Source organism: Glycine max, chromosome 6 (genome assembly GCF_000004515.6).
Source record: "Glycine max cultivar Williams 82 chromosome 6, Glycine_max_v4.0, whole genome shotgun sequence".
Taxonomy (NCBI): Eukaryota; Viridiplantae; Streptophyta; class Magnoliopsida; order Fabales; family Fabaceae; genus Glycine; species Glycine max.
Window position 1 is genome coordinate 49,589,157 of NC_038242.2, and position 21,912 is coordinate 49,611,068.

The 21,912-nt window shown below is 30.0% G+C and overlaps 2 protein-coding genes across 3 annotated transcripts; both read left to right on the plus strand.

Moving 5' to 3' along the window:
* The first annotated feature begins 1,381 nt into the window (after positions 1–1,381).
* Positions 1,382–6,566, plus strand: LOC100803675 (immune-associated nucleotide-binding protein 9). Of its 2 annotated transcripts, none has more exons than XM_003526302.4 (6): positions 1,382–1,529; positions 1,786–2,015; positions 2,538–2,806; positions 5,060–5,224; positions 5,321–5,455; positions 6,129–6,566. In XM_003526302.4, the coding sequence occupies exons 2-6, from the start codon at positions 1,811–1,813 to the stop codon at positions 6,375–6,377; spliced, it is 1,023 nt and encodes a 340-aa protein (XP_003526350.1). In that variant the 5' UTR covers positions 1,382–1,529; positions 1,786–1,810; the 3' UTR covers positions 6,378–6,566. The 2 variants fall into 2 exon arrangements, with proteins under 2 accessions (XP_003526350.1, XP_040872696.1); XM_041016762.1 differs by having other exon boundaries at positions 1,437–1,522.
* Positions 6,567–10,747: 4,181 nt separating this feature from the next.
* On the plus strand, positions 10,748–20,797 carry LOC100804204 (transcription elongation factor SPT6-like). Its single transcript, XM_006582322.4, has 18 exons — positions 10,748–10,916; positions 11,038–11,100; positions 12,025–12,136; positions 12,223–12,304; positions 12,420–12,495; positions 12,724–12,838; positions 12,952–13,171; positions 13,265–13,456; positions 13,555–13,677; positions 13,803–14,183; positions 14,277–14,387; positions 14,476–15,243; positions 16,078–16,222; positions 16,321–17,489; positions 17,577–17,774; positions 18,221–18,635; positions 19,743–20,247; positions 20,390–20,797. Exons 1-18 carry the CDS (start codon positions 10,865–10,867, stop codon positions 20,532–20,534), a joined length of 4,872 nt encoding a protein of 1,623 aa, XP_006582385.1. The 5' UTR covers positions 10,748–10,864; the 3' UTR covers positions 20,535–20,797.
* Positions 20,798–21,912: the final 1,115 nt, after the last annotated feature.

The window sequence follows — 21,912 nt, forward strand, 5'->3', positions numbered from 1 at the left end:
AGTGGGATGTTTCAACTTTTCACATGTCTCCCTATTTATAGGAGAGGGATGTGGCCTTCAAGAGTGAGTGGTGGATACTAATAAATGAGTTACATTCAAAACTCTAACTCTAATATTCAATTTTTTAAGTGGAGTGTAGAAGTCTCAAGGTCAAAGAGACCAATTTCAAGTCCTTGGAAAGTGCTCCTTAACTTCCTATGCATGCTTTGAAATGTGCTATTCAATTTTTCATGTATTTGAATTTGCATGTTTGCTTGAATGTGAATCATATCAACCTTAATTATGGAGGAATTTCCAACAATATAAATAAATATTATATAAAATAACAAACATATATGTGATTGGTTAAGAACATATAAAAGTAGGATATGAGGTTACATAGAAACATCTTTTTACATGGATCCTACCATGTATGGTTACATGTTCTTACTTTTCATGCTCACTTATGTAAGAATTAGTCTGTACTAAATGGAAATATAGTGGCTTTATTAACTTAATTTTGTTTGATGAATTTAATGTTTAAATTTTTCTTTTGAAGAAATTTGTATATATTCTAATTGCTCTATTGGTGCACTTGGATGAGAATATATCATGTTTTGGTTGTGGTTTTGATTTTGTATTATAGGAATGGTGAAAAAAATAGAAATACAATTTTAAAAGGAAAAAATGAAAATTCTACTTGAAAATTAAGTTTAAATATATTTTTAGTCTCTATAATTTAGTATTTTTTTTAAAGTATCTTAAAAACTTAAAACAAAACAAACATAATTTTTAAGAATTAAAAGAAAAAAATTTACAAGAATGAAAAACAAAAAACATTAAATTGTAGTGACTAAAAATTATTATCTTTGGTATTCTTTAAAAATATGTTTGTATTAATGGTGTGCATATATGGAACCACTAAGGTATTAGATTCCTTTATTAGCGACCACTCTTAGAATACCACTAAAAAAATGATTAACTAATATAAAAATTTAATCTCCACACCAGCATTAGTGGTTTAGAATTACCCGTGTATGTGCCCTTTTTCTTAGCGATCCCATAATAATGGTTATAAACATTAACATAGGTGCTATTTAAGCACTAAAACAAACTTTTCAAATAGGGTATACAAAAAAAAAATGTATGGGGAATAATTAAGGTTGCTTCAAAAAAGTTACACGTGAATCTATCTTCCGGGTTTTGGGAACTTCTTTTTTGTAGATTCCATGTATTTTTCTTATATTGGGGATTATCTTTTCTGTTTTCTCCCGTCTTCCGAGATGTGGATTTACAACTCACTTCTCTTTTTATTCTAACTCAAATCCAAAAGTTTGTATTATTCTTTTCCAACACCTTCGGTTTAGGTATATTATTCTCTTGTTACTCTCAAACACACTTCAATTATGTTATTTTGAGATGCTAGGATTTTTTGTTTGTGCTTTTCTCAAGCAAGTGTAGTTTCTTTCCTGAGCAAAAATATAAAAAGGATCTCAAGGATAGGAAATTAAAATAATCATATAATTGAAAGTTGAGAAATAACGTATACTGTATATTTTCTCTCATATTCATTTTCTTCTATGCTTCGTGATTTTACATCTCACACGCATACATAAGTTTATTTAACTCTATAGTGTTACTTAATTCAAGGAAATTGTTGATTGAGACATACTTTATACTTCAAAACTTATTTGTTTTTTAAATGTTTATTAGTTGTAATTACATTATATGTTCATATATATATGTGTGTGTGTGTTTAATTTATTCTATTGCTAAATTTTTATTTATGATATATTTTCCTTGCAGCTGTAACCTAAATTTGTTACTATCAATGGCAAAAACATCCTCGTCTAATGAAGTTAGGACACTAGTTTTAGTCGGACGTACTGGCAATGGCAAGAGTGCAGTAGGAAATAGTGTTCTTGGAAGGAGAGCCTTCAAATCGAAGTCAAGCTCCTCTGGTGTAACACGTGTTTGTGAATTGCAAAGAACTATTATAAAGGATGGACCAATTGTTAATGTTATTGACACCCCAGGTAAAGCAACATAACTTATTATTCATTACATGATTTTGTATTTGATTTGAGTTAAAAAGGATTGTGATTGCTTAACTATTGTTGTCTACGCTTCTTGGAAATTTTATCATGTATAAATATAAGCTTTAAGTCCCTATAAATTAAATAAATAATTTATGTATGTACAATTTAGTTCCGATATAACTCTTCATTTTAATTAGTATTTAATCCTATAACCTTTGTAATTTGATCACCTTGAACCTACTACTAGCAAAAACGTACAAGTTTTAGATCCCTACAAATATAATTTACTTGCAAAATATGGCAATACAAATATATTTGTTCTTTGTTTTTAGGCCATCCAATTGTCCTTGTAAGATGATAATTTTTCTTTGCATTACGAGGTCCAAAACAAGTGACGATGATGAGCATTACTTTTATATATATATATATATATATATATAGGGAATACAAGTAAAAGTTATATTTGCATGAACATAAAACATATTTAATTCTAAATCTAAAACCAAATAAATTTTGCAGGACTATTTGATGGAACTCATTCTGCAGGAAAGGAAATAGTCAAATGTATTGATATGGCCAAGGATGGAATTCATGCTATTCTTATGGTATTCTCTGTTAAAACTCGTTTTTCTGAAGAAGAACAAGCTACATTTCTTGCCTTGCAAGCATTGTTTGGCCACAAAATTGTTGACTATATGATCGTGGTTTTCACCGGAGGAGATGAGCTAGAAGAAAATGAGGAGACACTTGATGATTATTTAGGTCATGAGTGTCCACAACCTCTTAAGGTTTTTTACCATTATCATTTAAATTAATATATGCTATTTTCATTTTCATAATTATCAAGTGAGAACTCTTTTTATCGTGAGAAATGATAATTATAAATAAAAGTCTCTAAATCATACTTGAATGGTCAAATAAATACACATGATTTTTTTTAAGTAGTCATGTAATTACTAAGTAGTCAAATAAACACACATGATTTATATGATTATATATATATATATATATATATATATATCTTAATTTCCAGAATAAGAAAAAATTATCATTTGATAACTCCACACACACATCAAAGGTAGTAGATAATTTAATTTATACAATTAAATGCTATACTCATAAAATATAGTATATTTGTTAATTTTTTTATTCGGTGTAATATATTTATTATATAGTTGTTTCTTTATAAAAGAGTTTGATAACTATAAACATTTGTCAGTGTAAGAAATCTTATATTGTCACTAAGCCTAAAAATTATTGTTGATAAGAGAGTTTTCGATTGGATGACAACATATATTTTACAGTATCATATCAATGAACAAATTATTTACTCTTCATAAATTCATTTAAAACAACTATAACTAAACAAAAGAAAGTAACTAATGCAAAATTTATTCTCTAAAATCATATATTAAAAATTTCATGATTTTTTTGTTATTTTTTAGAAAATAAATTCCAAAATATATTTCAAAATAATAAAATCTAAATTCACGATAGTATAATAAATAGAAATTTAAAAATATATGTAACAGTTTAAATAAATTTTTAATATTGTTACTTCAGATAAAATAATAGAAGTTATTCAAAATTTAAATAGATATAAAAATATTCAAATATTTAATTATTTTATTCATAAAATCTGTAACAGTAAAAAAACCATATTTAAATAATTTTAAAATTATTTAAAATTTTAAATATTAGCATTAGTTTAATATAATTTTTTTAATCATTGAAATTTATTTTATGTTTTTAATCATAGTAATTTAAATTTTAGTTGTTACAACAACTTATACGATCTTTTAAATGTTAGAAGAATTTACCATATTTTGTATACAGTAAATACAAGATATAAAAAGATATAAAGCTTGCATGTATTAATACAATTATAATAAATAAAAATTTCAAATATTATGATATTAAAAATTCATTTCCCATTTTGTATGGTAAAAATATTAAGCCAAATTTAAAGATTAATATATTATTTTACATCTTTTATTATTTAATTAAATAGCATACATGTTTTTTTTTTATTGTCCCATACCTACTTTTCTTTACAACTTAACATTTTGCATTACTATATTACACATAAAAGGTACAACTCAAGAGGTTTCAAATATTGTTCGATATTTAATTAAATAGGACTTGTTTAAATAAATAATTATGTGTTTATTGTAGTTTATTTCGTAAAAGTAATAAATCTTTGGCTAACTTTTTCAAACGTTAATTTTTAAAAACATTTATTTTCAAAATTTCATATTTATTTTTACTTATTCTCGTAAAATTTTCATTCACTTTGAGTAAAACGACTTTAATTTTTTTAATGCATATTTGTTTAGTTTTAAAAATTAAAAATTTAAAAGTAATCAAGTTTATTATTATTTTTGAAAATTTAATTTGAATAATTTTTTTAAATAAAGTTACAATTATTAATGTCTTTAAAATAAAAACTACTTTCATAGTTGTATTCAAAATGGAAAATAAAATTTAATTTAAGTAAAATATTTAAAAATGGATTATTATTATTATTATATATATATATATATATATATATATATATATATATATATATATATTCTTTAAATCATTTAAAAAAAAACAAGTCCTTATGCACAATGAAATGTATGTTTTATTAACAAAAGTGACATAGTAAAAATGCCAACAGTTCTTATTGTTGTGTAAGATAAAAAAAAAGTGTATAGATAACATTTTTTTAGTGTTGTATATAATAAAGTGTTTTAATGTAATTAATTTGTGGTATTTCACTATAAAAATTAACATATTATATTGTCAATCATACTGGAAAATATACACATTATACTCAAAATAATTATACATTAATAAAAATTATTTTTAATATATGAACTATGTGTTCATATTTAAATAAACCCATGTTAATGAGTCACATTCTTGTCAATTACTTCTGCTTTTAATACTACTTACATAAATATCTTGAAATATATAAGAACATATTCTATGTGAATTTTCAATGCAAACTTTAGATTTTGTTGATTCAATTTTGATACAGTTTTATATTGGTGTAGGATATTATGATCCTATGTGGCAATCGTAAACTACTTTTTGATAATAAGACTAAGGATAAAGAAAAGCAATTAGGACAAGTTCAACAACTTCTTACTCTCGTCGACATGGTTATATCACAAAATGGTGGACTACCATTTACAAACGAGTTATTTATAGAATTAAAGGTGAAAATTTTATAAAGTTTTATAGTGTTTCTTTAATATTGACACTTGGATAGATAATATATATGACTCCATTGAACTTATCACTCGATTGCATAGGAGAAAGCAACAATGCGGGATAACCAACAAAAAGCACTTGACTCCTTAAAAGGATATTCAAAAGAAGAAATGTTTGAGATTAAAATGCAAATGCAACAAAAATATGACGACGAGCTAAAACGAATGATTAATATGGTATATTTTATCTTTTTATGTCTTTTAATATTTATTTCATAACATTTGATTTTCATATATATTACATTGAAGCTAAATATGTTAACTTTCTTAGAGATAAAATATGTAAAATATTAATTGGTGCATATATGTATTTGCAAAAGTGAGATTATATAAATTGGAAATAAACATACACTTAAAATGTTATTTTACATTGAATCGTTGAGATTATTTTTTTTCTTCTATTTTTGTAGTATAGTATTTCTCATATTATGAAATACTATTATATGTTTTTTTCTTGCACTAATTAACTGCCAATGTTATTTTGAAATGAAGGTGTAATCCCAAGGAATTATTATTATTATTATTATTATTATTATTATTATTATTATTATAAATCAAATGAATACATTGATAACATTGAATTTCTTTTAGGAGAGGATTTCACATTTAGTAATGATAATGTCTTAAGATTTTCTCCAAATTAAAAGAGATATTTGGGGGGAGAATGGATTGTAAGCAAAACTTAGCACAATATTTTGTTATTTCTATCTTGGTTGGCGGCTGGTATCATAAATTAAGAAATAAAGATATTCAAATCAATTTTAAGTATTGGAAATCTTTTTTACTTAAATGTATTGGGCTGATTCAATTAGTTTGTTCTTTCAAATAATAATTTTATTTTAATATACAGGTTGAATCAAAGTTGAAGGAAGAAACTGCAAATCTTTTGAAAAAATTGGAAGAAGAAAGAGTTGCTAGACTTAAGGCTGAGGAAAACTATAGGTCATTTCAAAATGCATCAAATGATGAAATTCGAAGACTTAAAGAAGATCTAGAAAAGGCAAATAGAAGAAGAGATCCTGGGCTTCCTTTTCCATTTAACCTATTGATTCCTTTCCGGGGTAGGAGACCAATTCCACCTCCTTGTCCCATTCTTTGATTTATAGCACCTTCTTAAACATTTCTATTATACTTGCATGGTTGTAATTAAGTGTATGGATTATACTCGTCTAAATGTTGTAAATATTTACTAAGGATTGCAATGTGTAACTAAACTGTGGTGTTTGTGTTTGCATTGAACTTGTTAATTTATCATCATTTTTTATCGTCACATACTTTTTTATTTTAAGTTTATATTTATTATGATTTATTGTGTGTTTAGATCTTGTATAACCAAATTATATATCTATTTTCTCGCTTGGCTTTTGTATTTCTACGGAAATTTTAATTTTATATTTCATGCTTTGTTTCAAATTTTTATGTATGTAAAAAGATCAAATAATTATGAAGTTGACAAAATGTGTTTTTTGGATTTTCTTTTTCTCTTTTTAAATTAATTGATTAAACTAAATATTATGATTTTCATCTTCTTGAAACGATCGAGATTCTAGAATTAAGTTTTTTTTTTTTGTCGTGTTTGGTTTAATTGCAAAATTTTAAAATGAAATTAAACTATCAACAGAAGAATCCTTTCGGTTTACATATTTGATGTTAATTAGCTTTTACAATGCATCCCTGCTGGGGTTGAAGAATAGTTTGAATATATTTTTATTTCTTATAAGTTTATTTAGCTTCATCTAGTTTTTTTTCCTGATTTTGATTCTCTTAAATTTTAAAACTTGTGAAAACAGTCTATATCACTACATGATAATCATGTGATATAACTAAATGCATGTTATGTGATCATTAAGTGGTGACACAAATTATTTAAAATTTACATCGATCAAAAATATATATATATAAAATACAAGGATAAAATTACATTATGACCTATTCACAGAAATTATAAAATGGTTTATCCTTTTTTTTTATTATTATGATTGAAACATTTTTTTTCATGAGCTGGTCTTCTAATTATTCATTTGATAACTACCCATTTCTTACATAGCTACTTGATGGAGAGCATCTTTATGTAACTTAAAAAGTTGCATTGAAAGTTTGAAAAAGGAAATATCCCACTATAGCAATAACTTAGCCAATCAAATGAAAGATCAATAAGAAAAATTGTTAAATTAACAAATATAATGTAATTTGAAATTAGTGGGCCATATATAAAAAATTACCATGATACTTTAACCTAGCCCTCTCTTCTTCTCCCTCAAATCCTCTTTCAATATCTCCCAAACACTGATGCATGTGGTATGCATGATTTTAAATATCGGTCTACAACCGTATTGGCGGCTTCAATGAAGTCTTAACATCATTCTATTATTCTTTTTTGTCACTATATATTAAATTAAATTTACATTTTAATCTTCTATTTTGAACTTTCCAAGTGTCAAAGGTTGCATGGGTTCAACTATAGGGATGTTAGGGAATACCAAATTTTTAAATGAATGAAAAGTTATGTTGTATTATAAATAAAAGTTATGCCAATAATTAGAATAATTGTAAAATTCTTTTTTATATTCAGTGCAAACATATAATAATTTTATGTTGCAATTAATGGCTACAATCCATATTGCAACCGCCACAACACAATAAAAAACGATGGTCATATGTAATATATCCTACTCTTGTGTTTATCTCCTCACTAGCTTCCAATTGACCCGTCTCAATAGTAAAACTTCTTACCTTAAACCTATTATTTTTTTTCCTAATATGTTGGAATGAAAGATAATACTAAAGAGTTTACAACACTCATCAATTAAATTTGTCCAATAGATAAAAAATATAAATTTAATCCTTGAATTTACAAATTAATCTTATTGTTAAATTTGTAAAACTATTTTATCATTAAGTTATTAAGTTATAATGTTTAAGAACCAATTTAAGTATTTGACAATAAATTATGTATTTTGAGGATAAGCTTGTCATTAAGTTTCAAAATTTTTAGAACTAATTTATCATTAAATTATGTACAAAATTAATTTGTTGTAGTTTTTGAATATTCATGGACTAAATTTAATTTTTTATCTTAAATCAATTTATTAACTCCTCACACTTTTATAAACAAATTTGATTATTTACTTATTAAAATATAAAAAACAAACACGTGACAAAACCCTATTCACTACATTATTCTAATGACTGAGAACCAAGCAACTGCACACTGCAATTCCCACCACAAAGTGAGATTTTGTTAGAAATACTCTTATAGACATTGGATTCACAGACTCCTTTGTTAATATGGTGTGGCACTGGATCCTTTAAGGCCATCCCGTGGTTTACGTCAAGGTGATCCAATCTATCTTCCTATCTTTTTGTTCTATGCATGGAAAGATTATCTCAATTATAATTTTTGTGGTTATGATTAGGGATGAGAATAGGCCAGATCAGCCTATATGAGCTTACGACCTGACCTATATAAAGTCTGGTCTAAATTGACCTATTTAATTAAAATGTTAGGCTTAGACTTTTTTTAAAAGCCTATTAAATTAAATAGACCAAGCTTAAACTTATTAAAAAGTCTTATACATAACTTTTATTCCTATAATCAAGTAAGACTTTAATTATAATTTAGGTGTGAGTCATGTGTCCCTTTATATTCCTCTTTATTTTTATTGACTTTCCTTTTCCTTTACGTTTCTATTCTATAACAAAGGGATATTAAATATTTAATGTGAAGAAGACTTTTAAAAATGTTATCAGGCCAGGCTAAGCTTTTAAAAAAGTCAGACTGAGTCAAAATAAAAGCCTTTAATAGGCCATAAACCAGACTCATGCCTCAAAAATCAATCGTAAGCGAGGCTCAGACCTTTCAAAGCCTAACCAAACCAAACCTATTCCCACCCCTTACTATGAAGAACCTACGTCATCATGGAAACCACCTAATATAGGATGATATAAAATCAATGTTGATGCATGGTGTTGTTCGTAGGTCAGATAATGAAGCCAGTTGTGGTGAAATTATTCGTGACTATGAGAGACATTATGTGGTGGGGTTCAAATTGGGACTGGAGAACGTTTTGGTGCTTCTATTTAACTGTTTATTCTCTCAAGTCACCACATTACCTTAAGTCAAACACACTGCATATTCTCTCAAGTCAAACACACATAAAACTTGCACATTCATTCACACTGCATAATTACTTTTATGTGTTTTCAAAATCAATTGTCTAATTATTCTATCAATATTAGGTATACAAGTTCTGCCTCTATAAGTTAAGTATTTTATTAATACCTTTAAAGAATTCAGTTTCAAAAAAAAAAAATAGATGTAAAATGAATCAATGGTGGTTTGAGATGGATGCACAATAAATGTATAGTCCCGGTGGATTTTCGATTAGATAAAGTTAATTAAATTAACAAATTTGACTCAATCTGTTTTAAAGTTTTCTTCTCCTTAAGTCAAATAGATTTTTTCGAAAGTTAATTACATTTTAAAAAAAATCATTTTAAAGATAATTTTTTATGCTTTTAATTTTTATCTATCCTTTTTTATTATTATTACAATTTAATGATAAAAATATACTACTATAAAAAACTTTAAAATTATTTTTAAATCTAAAAAATTATAAAATTATCAAACAATTATAATTTTCTTATTTTTATTTTTATTTCAACTTTAAAATAAAATTTTAAAATCTAAAAAACAAATTTAAACATTAATCGAGTTATGAATCTAAGCCGTGAATAGTTTTCTAGAACAAAAATGTTAGTATTTGCACAATTCTTCTCCTTGATATATAGAAGTGTTAATAATACACTCTCTTTTTTTAAAAGAAATAATACACTCCTTTTAGTTCCGAGTTATAAGTTTTTGAAAAATCATGTAAATACAAGTGAGATTTATTAAATAAAAAACATAAAATTTTAAATAAATTTCAATTAATAGTAAAAAGTGTATTAAAAGGAGTAGGTATCAGACTACCAGGTAGTATATAGTTTATATTTTTCTTTAATTAAATGTCTCTCTGTCTATGCTTTTTCAAATAAGAAATGTAAAACAAAATCAAATGTATACACAACTTACCAAATTTATTTCTTCCAACAAAAAATTCCTTCTTTCTTCAAAAAGACAAAAAGAAATTTTTTTTCCTGTATTAGTGAAAAAAAAAAAGTTGCATGCTCACCCTCTTCAGTCTTCACATTCCATGCATGTTCCTCTGCGAAATGACACTAAGCCCCAAACTCTTTCAACCAAATGACCCATCTGTCCCTTGCAACCTTCCGCATTCCCAACCCCTCCAGATAGCGCCACCTAGCCCCTTTTCCGACGTGGCAAAATCACAACGGAAGATTCAAAGCACAGTGCCCGGGTGGCACTCTCGTAAATAAACCGAAACACCAAGGGCACGCTCGTCAAATAGAAAATTCTGAGCCGCGTTGGTACTTAACCGAAAATAGAATCGCGAGAGTCTCAGTGAGGCACCACTTTTAGCTCACGCCAAGGGCATTACATTTTCATTTCTGTTTGCAGCTTCTGAAACCTTTGACACTTTCATCATTGTTTAGGGTTTTCTCTCGATCGTAATTTCTGCAACAATGGGAAGAAGAAGAAGAAGAGAAACGTTTCCACACGAAGAAGATGAGCGAGGTGAACAACAACAAGTCAACAACATTGCAGAACTCTCGTCAAAATCATTTTATAGCAATTGTTAATATTGTGATTTTTTTTTTTTGGTTCTGAATCTCGTTTCTGGTTTTGCGTTTTCCAGAGAAAATCAGAAAGAAAGGAAAAATCAAAGAATCTGTTACCTTCGAAGTTGACGACGACGACGGTAGTAACGCTGTGAACTTAAACTCAATCATCGTTCTCTCTCTCTCTCTCTCTCTCTCTCTCTCTCTCTCTCTCTCTTTCACACTCAGAGAGTAGTAACAATGTTCGTATTCAGCAAAACCAAAAAATATAACAGTTTTTTTTTTGGAAGTAAAGATGCTGGAAGAAGGAACACGTTGTTAGTGAGTTCTTTCAGTAGAAGATGTCACACTTTTTTTTTTCTTCCTTTAATATTATTGTTGGTTATATTTAATTGTTATTGTTGAAGATCGTTTTTGTGATTTTTGAATAAGATTTTAAAAAAAAGATGTGATTTATATTAAAAATACGAAAGGAATAGTTGTAGGAAGTTGTTAAATTAAATTCTTAAAATGATTTTCTGGTTAACGAAAAGTTCAAGCTGCTATCGTCTTGTGGTTATCTCGTGACAGAGTTTGGATGAAAGTGTTAAGAGTATCATATAATTTTGTTTTATACATTTTTAATATATAATATGGATTTTTTTGAACAGGAATATGGATTTAATTGAAATATATATTATATTAAAAAAATTAATCTATAGTATTGTTAGTCTAAATTTCAGGTAGAATTATGCATTGATTGTCCCGTGTGTTCGTGATATATTTTTCGTAGAAATTCATTTTCATATATAGAGAACAAGCACGCACCCTTTTGTTTTACTGCTCTATTTTGGGCGATTTTTTTTTTTTTTTTGCAATTTCTCATTTTTAGAAAATTCTGTCTATTATCAATTTCATTCAGTTTTGAGTTTTATTACATTGCTAAACATCACATGTTGAATCGATCAGGGTTACTTGTACACTTGTACAGTGGTGCCTGTCAGTAGCCTGTAGCATTGATGATGGTGCTCTGTTAATGAACAATTTGTGATTTATTTATTTATTGTCCTCAATTGGAAAAGCAGAGGAAGACTTGGATGTTTTTGAGAATGATGGGTTTATTGTTGATGATGCCGAAGATGATGAGGAGGAAGAAGGAGAAAATAAAAAACAAGCACAAAAGAAGAAAAAAGAGAGGTTATTATTAATTCCTACCCTGTTATGCATTTTCATACATCTGCATTGTGTATTCATCACTGTGTGCTTTTGCTACTCATTTTCAGGAAATCATTGAAAAACATTGTTCTTGACGATGAGGATCTTGAGTTGATTCGCGAGAACAAGAGCTTCAATCAAGAAACATTGGTTAGCTTCTGCCTCTATTCTATAAATAGTCCTTCTGTGTATGTGTTTCTAAGCATTAGAGAGGCTTTCGTCATTTATCATGCTTCTTTCTTTCATCTTCATTTGTTTTTTCTAGAGAGATGGAAAATTCAAGAGGCTTAGAAAGGCTGGTGTAGACTCTGAGCTGATGGAATACTCTTCTGATGATGGAGGTGATCTGTATCTGCTTATGGTTTTATTATCTTTATTTTCTCTTTCTATTGCTTTTTAAAATGTCCTATGATAGCTTGCAGTGTGTTCTGATAATCATCTTGTAGTTTGGAACAATAATGCCTGATCCACATTGTGTTTGGAACAATAATGCCTGATACACGTGTTTTCATTCTGGTTTCTTGGCATGCTATTGTTTGTAAATTGATTAAAAAATTCTCGCTTTCCAGTATCACTCTTTGATGATATTGCTGAAGATGAGACTAACGATGATGTAGAGGATGACATGGCAGATTTTATAGTGGATGATGAAGATGTCATCTATGGTAAGGGAGATTCTCTCAGGTATTTTCCATATACTCAGTTCTTTTAGTGGTTCACTATTCTGATGTCATAACCTATGACAGATAAGTTATTACCTCTTTAATATGTGATTTTGTTGTCAACTTTGCCTATAGACAAAAAAAGCTTAAAGGCATAAAAAATTCGCCTGCATTTTCGAAAGACAAACATAGTTTTGGCAAGGAAGGTCAGCTGGAAAACCACATTGGGAAAGTTCAAATTCATGCTACTAAGTCTGATGATCCTAACAAGTATAAATCATTCATCCCTACTGACATGCACACAGCTGGAGAGGATAACTGTGTAAATGATATGGACATACCTGAGAGAATGCAGGTGATGATTACAAAATGTTTGTTGATTACTAATATATCAATTGTCAATGAAAATATTTTGATGTAACTTATAATCTGTCACAAAATTTTACAGATAATTCAGGACATTGTAGGATCTGCAATTGACAGAATGAGTATAGAAGAAGAAAGTTCATGGATACTATGTCAACTAGCATCCAACATAAATCCATTGTTCAATGAGGCTAAATCCTGCAGATTAGTCAATACAGCAAAAAGGGAAGATATTATTAGTTTCTTGGAATTGCATCATACAATGAAATATGATGTAAGCATTTATATATTTAAATTGCTTTATTGGGTTATACAACGATTAATATTCCTTTTTAGTTTTTTTTAAATGTCTTAGCTGGCTTTACTTTTTAGATTCCATTTATTGCAATGTACCGGAAGGAACAATGCCTTAGTCTTCTAGAAGATCCAAAAGCGGAAGAATTAGAAAACATATTCAATGATATTGAAAGAAAGCCTATGTTGAAATGGCACCAGGTAATTTCAAATTTACTGTTTTTCTGTTGAATAGGAAGAACGGTAGATAGTTAAAATAGCAAATTTAGTGAATGAAAGAATTTAATACTTTAGAACTTGTTGGAATTCCTTCATTCTTGGTGTAGATGCTCTGGATAATACAGGAATTGGATAAAAAGTGGTTGTTTCTTCAAAAGCGGAAGAGCTTGCTCATGGAATACTATAACAAACATTTTGAGGAAGAACGCGAAATGTCTTTCCTTGTTGATGAATCCAGTTTTCATAAGCAGATATTTGATTCAATCACCAATATGCTCAAGAAGGCTGAAACTGAGAGTGAGATTGATGATATTGATAGGAAGTTTAATTTGCATTTTCCACCAGCTGAGGTGTTTCTTGATAGTGGTTTTAAAAGGCCTCTGACAAAATCATACTACACCAATTGCAATAAGGCAGGGCTGTGGTCACTTGCAAACAAATTTGGCGATCCTGAGAAATTTGGTTCTTTAGTTACTCTTGAGAAAGTGGTAATTTTTTTATTTGTTTACCTCTGCCCAAATATTTTCTTAATTTCATTTGCTTTTGGGTGACAATTGACTGGAGAGGTTCTTGGACTCCAGGGAACAAATAGTGAAGAAGATCCGCAGGAATCTCCAGAGGAAATAGCATCAATGTACAAGTGTCAAACCTTTCAAACTACAGAAGCTGTACTTAAAGGGGCTAGACACATGGTATCCTGTTGAATTCATCAATTGGTCTTTCATAACTTTAAACTCTAGTGATAATCTTAGCTTACAAATCTACAATTTTATTTTTCAGGCTGCAGTGATGTTAAGCAGTGAGATTCCTTTCAGGAAATATGTGCGCACCATATTTATGGATAAGGCATTAGTTTCAACTAGCCCTACAATAAAAGGAAATACAACAATAGATTCCTTTCATGAATTTGCTGGTGTTAAGTGGCTGCGGGACAAACCTCTCTCAAAGTTTGAGGATTCCCAGTGGCTATTCATTCAGAAGGCTGAAGAAGAGAAACTTCTTCAAGTTAAAATAGAGTTGCCTGATCATACCATAAATGAATTGACAATGACTTGTAAAGATTCCTATCTCAAAGATGGTGAAGGAATATCTACTAGGATTTGGAATGAACAGCGTAAATTAATCATGCAGGATGCCATTTCAAATTTCCTTTTGCCTGCTATGGAAAAGGATGCTCGGGCATTGTTAAATGCTAAGGCTAAAAACTGGTTATTAATGAAGTATGCAAAGGAAGTGTGGAACAGAGTCTCTGTGGCACCGTATTTGAAAAATGAAAGTGACACTGCACAGAAGAATGGAGTCATGGCTTGTTGTGGGGGAAATGGAAAGCCAGGTACCTCATTTGTCATGTTGGATTCTGGAGGAAAATTGGTTGATGTGATGCATGCTCGTTCACTTACACTACGATCTCTGAATATCATTGACCAGCAGAGCAAGAAAAATGATCAACAGTGTGTCCTAAAGTTCCTAACAACTTATCAACCACGTGTTATTGTACTGGGAGCAGATAATGCATTCTGTTTAAGGTTGAGGGAGGAGATTAATGAGGTAATCTAAATCCTATAGCTTAATTTGTTTTCTTGATGGCGTAGTTATTCAATTATGTGATTCTTTAAGAGTCATCAAATGCATTTTTTGGGAAGAAAGAAACTGATTTTGCATCCTTAAGGGATGTGGATGCATCTCAATTAGAGAAAACCATACTTATGTTAGGCACAAAATGAGACATCAAAGCACATCAATTCTTGACTGTTTTGTTGCTTTACATTTTCTAAGAAGGGTTAGGTTGCATGCAGATGCAGATGCAAATGCTGCAGGATGCTATTTTTGTATTTTCTTTTGCCTTTGGAGGGAAACAAAGCATGGGCTAAAACCAGGTTATTTTCACAGTATGAGATGAAATATTTAAAAAAGATCCCTGTGGCACCATATCAGAAACACTTCTTTTTACTGTACAATTTGCTTTGTAATATGAAAAGTATGTACATATTATTTACTTTCCATCAAGGTAGCATTTCTTAATTTTAAAAGGATGTTTTGCAATAAGGATTGCATTAGTATGAGAGTGTAGATTGGTGTCTTGAATTTTTTTCTTAGGATTTAACTAGCATCATGAACTGCAGTTCCTGTATTTCAAGTTGTCAACATTGCCTCTGCATTCTTGCAATCACAGCTTAGAGCTTATTAATTTTCCTTTGTATTGGAGTTTCATTAATGTCATTCCAGCAGTCAGTTATTTTGTTAATGCTGTTTGTTTTTTATTCTACTGTTATGGTGTTATCAGTACATGGCAACTGCTTTCTTAGCTTCTTTATTACATGGTTTTGTTCTTTTCTTTTGTCAATAGACACCATGAATTCAATAAATTATTTCAACTGTCAGATTATTTCAATGATGTCGGAGCACAATGTTCAAAACTTTAGTCAACAAATGGAAGGAGTGCCACCAGTTGTGTTAGGGGATGAAGGCTTGCCTCGTCTTTATGAAGATTCAAAAATTTCTGAGAACCAGCTTCCCAGACAACATGGTAATCCATGGGATTATTGCAATCATTTCTGTCCTCTCTCCTTCCTTTTCTTTCCCAACATTTTGATGTACTTTTTTCCTGTTTTTAAAAATTTGTAGGCATTGTCAAGAGAGCTGTGGCTCTTGGACGTTACCTTCTAAACCCGCTGGCTATGGTGGCAACATTATGTGGAGTGAAAAATGAGATTGTGTCATGGAAGTTGAACACCCTGGAGAAATTCCTAACAAGTGATGAGAAGTTAGAGATAATTGAATGGGTCATGACAGATGTTACAAACCAAGTAGGCATAGACATAAATTTGGCCATCCGACATGACTGGCTGCTAGCTCCTTTGCAGTTTGTTTCTGGTCTTGGACCCAAGAAAGCTGGCGTGTTGCATAGAGAATTACTTGGGGGTACTGATGTGAGAAATAGAAGGGATTTGGCTAAATTTGGGCTGGATAAAGAGAAGGTTTTCTGCAATGCTGTTGGCTTTTTAAAGGTTTCTTGCGATGAAGAAAACTTTGTTGACAATGGTAGCAATACTCTTGATCATACAAGAATTCATCCAGAGTCGTATAATCTTTCTGAGGAATTAGCATTAGCTGTTTACAAGAAACATGTTCCTGATCCAGAAGCTAATTTTTCTGGAGTGAATGCAATTGAATACATTCAAAATGATCCAAACCTGCTTGAGAATTTTGATTTAAATGAATATGCTGATAGATTGGAAATAGAAAAAGGTGAATACAAAAGGATTACTCTTATTGACATAAAGATGGAATTACTTCATGGATTTAAGGATCCTAGGATTCCCTATACGGAACTGACTCAAGAGGAGGAATTCTATATGATAACTGGAGAAACTGGGGATGCACTTGTTGAAGGAAAAAGAGTTCAGGCAACAGTTCGTAACGTGATGTCTAAACAGGCATTTTGTGTGCTTGACTCCGGAATGACTGGAGTACTTTTTAAGGAGGACTTTTCAGATGAAACTGAGAATATCTCTTTAACAGACAAATTGCACCAAGGTGCCGTGCTTACATGCAAGATCAAACTAATTGATAAGAACAAATGTTGGGTCAATCTGACTTGTAAATTGAGCGAGCTGAAGAATGATGGTGAGCAAGGTTTCCATGACATGGATCCTTATTATCATGAAGGAAACATCATTTCAATTAGTCAGGTGGAGAGAGCAGACAAAATGGAGCTTGGAACTAAAAATTTCAAGCCCAGGATGATTTCTCACCCCAATTTTCAAAATATAACTGCAGATCAAGCAAAACAGGTTAATTTATTTGTTGTTTGATATTTGAGTTAATTTTAATTTTCCAGTCACCTTATGATTTTATTTTATCTATTCTTTATTGAACAGTTCCTTGCAGATCAGGAAGTTGGGGAATATATTTTTCACCCAAGTTCAAGGGGTCTTAGTTTTTTGATCCTGTCTATTAAAATTTTTAATGGAGTTTATGTACACAAAGACATTGTGGAAGGTGGCAAGAGTCAAAACTTGCCTGAACTTGGAGAGACATTAAAAATAGGAGAGGAAACATTTAAGGACATAAATCAGGTTGGCATTCTTAATTTAGATTTCTGATACATTTAAGGAGGCTTCAATTGCTACATAATTCTTCCATATGTTTTTTTATTGCTTCATTGTTTAGGTTTAAACATATCAAGTTATTACTCGAAATTTCTGTTCTTTGTTGTTTATTTCCTTTAGAGTAATGAATCATGATATGAAGATCAAGGTTTATTATTTTTTATGTCATGATTTGGCACATATTTTAAATTTAATCAATTTATGCATAGAAAACAAATGCCTATATATTCGGGACATGTAGGTTAGTTGTTGCTTGAATATTTTACCAAGTTAATTTTATATTGGTCCATGGATAATTAGCTTGAAAATAAATTCATTTTGAATTTGTTTATCTAGTATTTGTGCACATTTCTTGATGCTTTTGAGATTTACTTCTTTCCTTCAGTTAATAATTTCCTCTTCCATGGAAACAGGTTATTGAACACTATGTCAATCCATTGGTAGTTCATCTGAAAGATATGATTAATTTCCGAAAATTTAAGAAGGGCACAAAAGCTGAGGTTGATGAACTCTTAAAACTTGAGAAGGATGAATATCCAAATAGGATAGCATATGGCTTTGGCATTTCATATGAGCATCCTGGCACTTTCATCTTGTCTTACATTAGAAGTAGAAATCCACATCATGAGTTTGTTGCTATCCAGCGAAAGGGATTCAAGTTTAGGAAGCAAATATTCAAAAATATTGAGCAGCTGGTGGCATATTTTCAAAATCATATCAATGATAATGTTGCACCTGCAAAATCCTGCATAGCAGTTGGATCATTTAGGGAGTCCTTGTCTGGAGGATGGAGAAGCAACAATGTAGATCAGCACACTGAATCAATAGGTATAAGCAGGACCTTTCAATTTATTTACTTATTGGACCTAACATTATATACTTCGATACTTTAATTTATTAAACTTGTGGTGAAAGAAGTTCTGGAATTTGGGGGAAATAGCAAGTTTATCTATTTTAGGAATGAAGTTCTAATTTATTTGATATTAAAACCACCTCATATTTTGCATTTCCATGATCTCTTGCATCATACTCAAGCTTTCTTCCTCCAATTTCTTCACATGCATCAGTTCTCTTCATTTTCCTGTTAAAGCACTGTGAAACTGTTTACAAGCCAATGATTATCTTGAACTTTTGTTCCCTTCTCACAAGTAATAAACTGAGTCTTCCACAACTTTCCAGTGAACTAGTATCCGGGACTTGGGAAATTTCTTCACACTTTTTTGTTTGCCTCAATTAACCCTCATATATTAGTTGTAGTTGTAGATGAGTTTGGATAACGTATAGATGGACTGGCTTTGTTTTACATTGTTATGAGATTATTACGTACATATAATGTATATTGAATGTAATTATGTACTTTCAAAATTCATAATAGTGTAAACTGAATAAACTCTTGACACGACTTTCATTTTTGTTTCAGAAATAAGAAATAGATTTTATTTCTTCCAGAAGCATTGTTGCCCTGTGATCAAATTAAAAGTTTTTATGTCTCTGGCAGCCTATTCCTCTGAAAAGAATAGTGATCTTGGATTATTTGTTCGAATTCAAGGTCACTGAATTGTATATAATGAAGATATTGTATTTATACCATTTGTATGTACACTGTACAAAAGTATTGTATGATTTAGAGAGTTAGAGAGAAGAGAGAAAAATATGATAAAATGGTAATATGGAAAATTACAGAAAAAACAAATAATGTAAAAGATTGTTGGTAAAAAAATATAACCCTATATACTATTGTCAAATATGCATGTTGTTATTACAAATTTACAGTACAATATTAATAATATAAGTTCCTAGAAGAAAGTTACTAACATTATTGAATTTAGATTGAAGTAGAATTTGTGTTTCCTTGTAGACATAAGTATCCCAGAATACAATATTGATGCTTTAACTCCTTTTTTTTATCTGACTCATTTGAATTATGTATTTTAGCTTACAATGACAGTGGAAATGGTAGTAATGCTGGTCGTGGCCGTGGCCGTGGAGGCCGTGGACAAGGCCGCGACCGTGGAGGCTGTGGACGTGGCCGTGATAGTGGAGGTTGTGGACGTGGATTTGGCCATAGATCTGGCTCTCGTGATTATTTTAATGGTGATGACAATGATGGAAGTAGTTTTCCAAGTTCAAATTGGGGCTCTGGTTCTAGAGATTCCCCTGATGATTCCTTTGGTGCAGGTAAGAGTTGGGAAGTGAGGGGTTCTGGAGAAGGCAATGGCGGGAGACAAGGTAGGGGAAGGGGAAGAGGAAGAGGAAGTAGAGGAAGCCAAGGTGATGGCCAAGGACGTGTTCCTTGGGGTGGAAATAGCCACGAGAGAGGTGGTTATAGTGATGGCAATAGTGATAGTGGTTGGGGACAAGGTCAGGATCAGGGAAGAGGAAGCGATGGTAATGGCCAAGGACGTGGTCGATGGGGTGGAAACAACTCAAATGAAGAAAGGTGAGCTTGTTTTAAAGTTCATTAAAATTGTTTTTGATAACATTGATTTTGAACTCTGGAACATGTGTTCAAATTAATCTTAAGTTCTAAATTTACATTGAAGAATGTGTGTTCTATTGAACAATGTGTTAATTAATTTTAGGAACAAGGACGAAGAGAGCAGAGGAAATGGCAGTTGGGGATTCGGTAATGCTGGGTCAGGAAATGAGAACTCAGGATGGGGGAAGAATGCAACTCCCTCTGGTGATGGCAGTGGATGGGGAGGGACAGGGGGTAGTAGTTGGTAACTATTTTAACTGCCAGTGATTCCTAGTGGTTGTTATTTTCCTCTCTAGAAATGAATGATATCTTGTTTAGGGTACATCTTATTATATATTTGGCCTGGTTACTGGTTAGTATTTACGCAAACATAATATTTGCAACGTATTACTTGATAAGTTCGTCATCACATTTAGGGACATATTTTAACAGTTTCTCTTTATCTTAATCTTTCTTCCCTCCCCTGTTCAATTAAGGAGATTGTTATCATACAATTTTATCTTTTATTTTACTTTCATCCATTTTTTTCTCTCTCCAATTCTTATTGTATCTATTATTTTCTCTTTATTATTTTTCTCAATAGAGGTAAATATTATAATTGCCCCATCCTTTCTTTGCTTTTGGTAGGAAGAGAAATGCTAAAAAACACTTTTTAATACAAATTTATTAGTACACTCTATTATCGACTGAAAATTTGTTTAAAATTATAAAATTGTATGTCTCACTTTTTAGTAATGAACTATACTTCTAATTTATTGATTTTCAATAAATTTTATACAATAAAAAATTGTTTTAGGAATGTGTTAGTAGCGTGCTCTTGGGGAAGGAATTCTCCTCCTCCACGTAAATGTTTGTTACGTGAGATACAATGAATCACAGGGTTAACAGTGAAGTTCACGCTCAAATGAGATTTTGGTTCAACTTCTTTCATTGATGTTGAGATGAACTTGTATTTTTACGGAGTTCTTAATACTTCATATTGAAATTATTAAGGAAACTAAAAATTGATTGATTACATAATTAAAAGGGAAAAAACTGAATTTGATGATAACCTTGATCTCGGGAGAGTGCAGGTACGTTTATTTGGTATTATTAGATACTTGTATAAAACATATCTATTGGTACTTGAGATTTTATTATGTAAAATTTTCTTAGAACAACGACAATCATGTATCGTGAACGAAATTAATCTCTTACCCAATAGATTGCAAAACACACATAGTCTCTAAAAAAAAATTAAACCCATTTAAACCATTCATCACCTTGAAAAAAAATAGTAACAAGTGTGATGTGATGTGTAGGATCCAGTAGAATCTCGCTTAAGAAAGCAAATTCAACATTAGATATTGTTAGTTGTCTTAACTTACTTTTAATTTCACTGTATTGTATGTTTCAATTTATTTAATTTTTTTTATATATAAATATTTATAATATATTTATTGTTTTGTTTTATTTTTTTTTAACTTTTTTCAAAGACTATTTTTTTTATCACTTTATTGCATTGACTTTGTTAATAATTAATTTTTGTCAACAAATCTAACTAATTACCTTTTGTGAGATTCTTATCTTTCAATCACGATTTATTGATTTTAAATTTTTTTCAATAACTATTGTTTTGAAATCTAT

What these genes read in the sequence shown, in the direction of transcription:
- LOC100803675 (XM_003526302.4), top strand. Translation starts at nt 1,811, where the DNA reads ATGGCAAAAACATCCTCGTCTAATGAAGTTAGGACACTAGTTTTAGTC. An exon ending in TAATGTTATTGACACCCCAG is followed by an intron (nt 2,016 to 2,537) that starts GTAAAGCAACAT and finishes TAAATTTTGCAG; the next exon opens with GACTATTTGATGGAACTCAT. An exon ending in AGTTATTTATAGAATTAAAG is followed by an intron (nt 5,225 to 5,320) that starts GTGAAAATTTTA and finishes TCGATTGCATAG; the next exon opens with GAGAAAGCAACAATGCGGGA.
- LOC100804204 (XM_006582322.4), top strand. Translation starts at nt 10,865, where the DNA reads ATGGGAAGAAGAAGAAGAAGAGAAACGTTTCCACACGAAGAAGATGAG. An exon ending in GCTTCAATCAAGAAACATTG is followed by an intron (nt 12,305 to 12,419) that starts GTTAGCTTCTGC and finishes TGTTTTTTCTAG; the next exon opens with AGAGATGGAAAATTCAAGAG. An exon ending in TAGTTACTCTTGAGAAAGTG is followed by an intron (nt 14,184 to 14,276) that starts GTAATTTTTTTA and finishes CTTGGACTCCAG; the next exon opens with GGAACAAATAGTGAAGAAGA.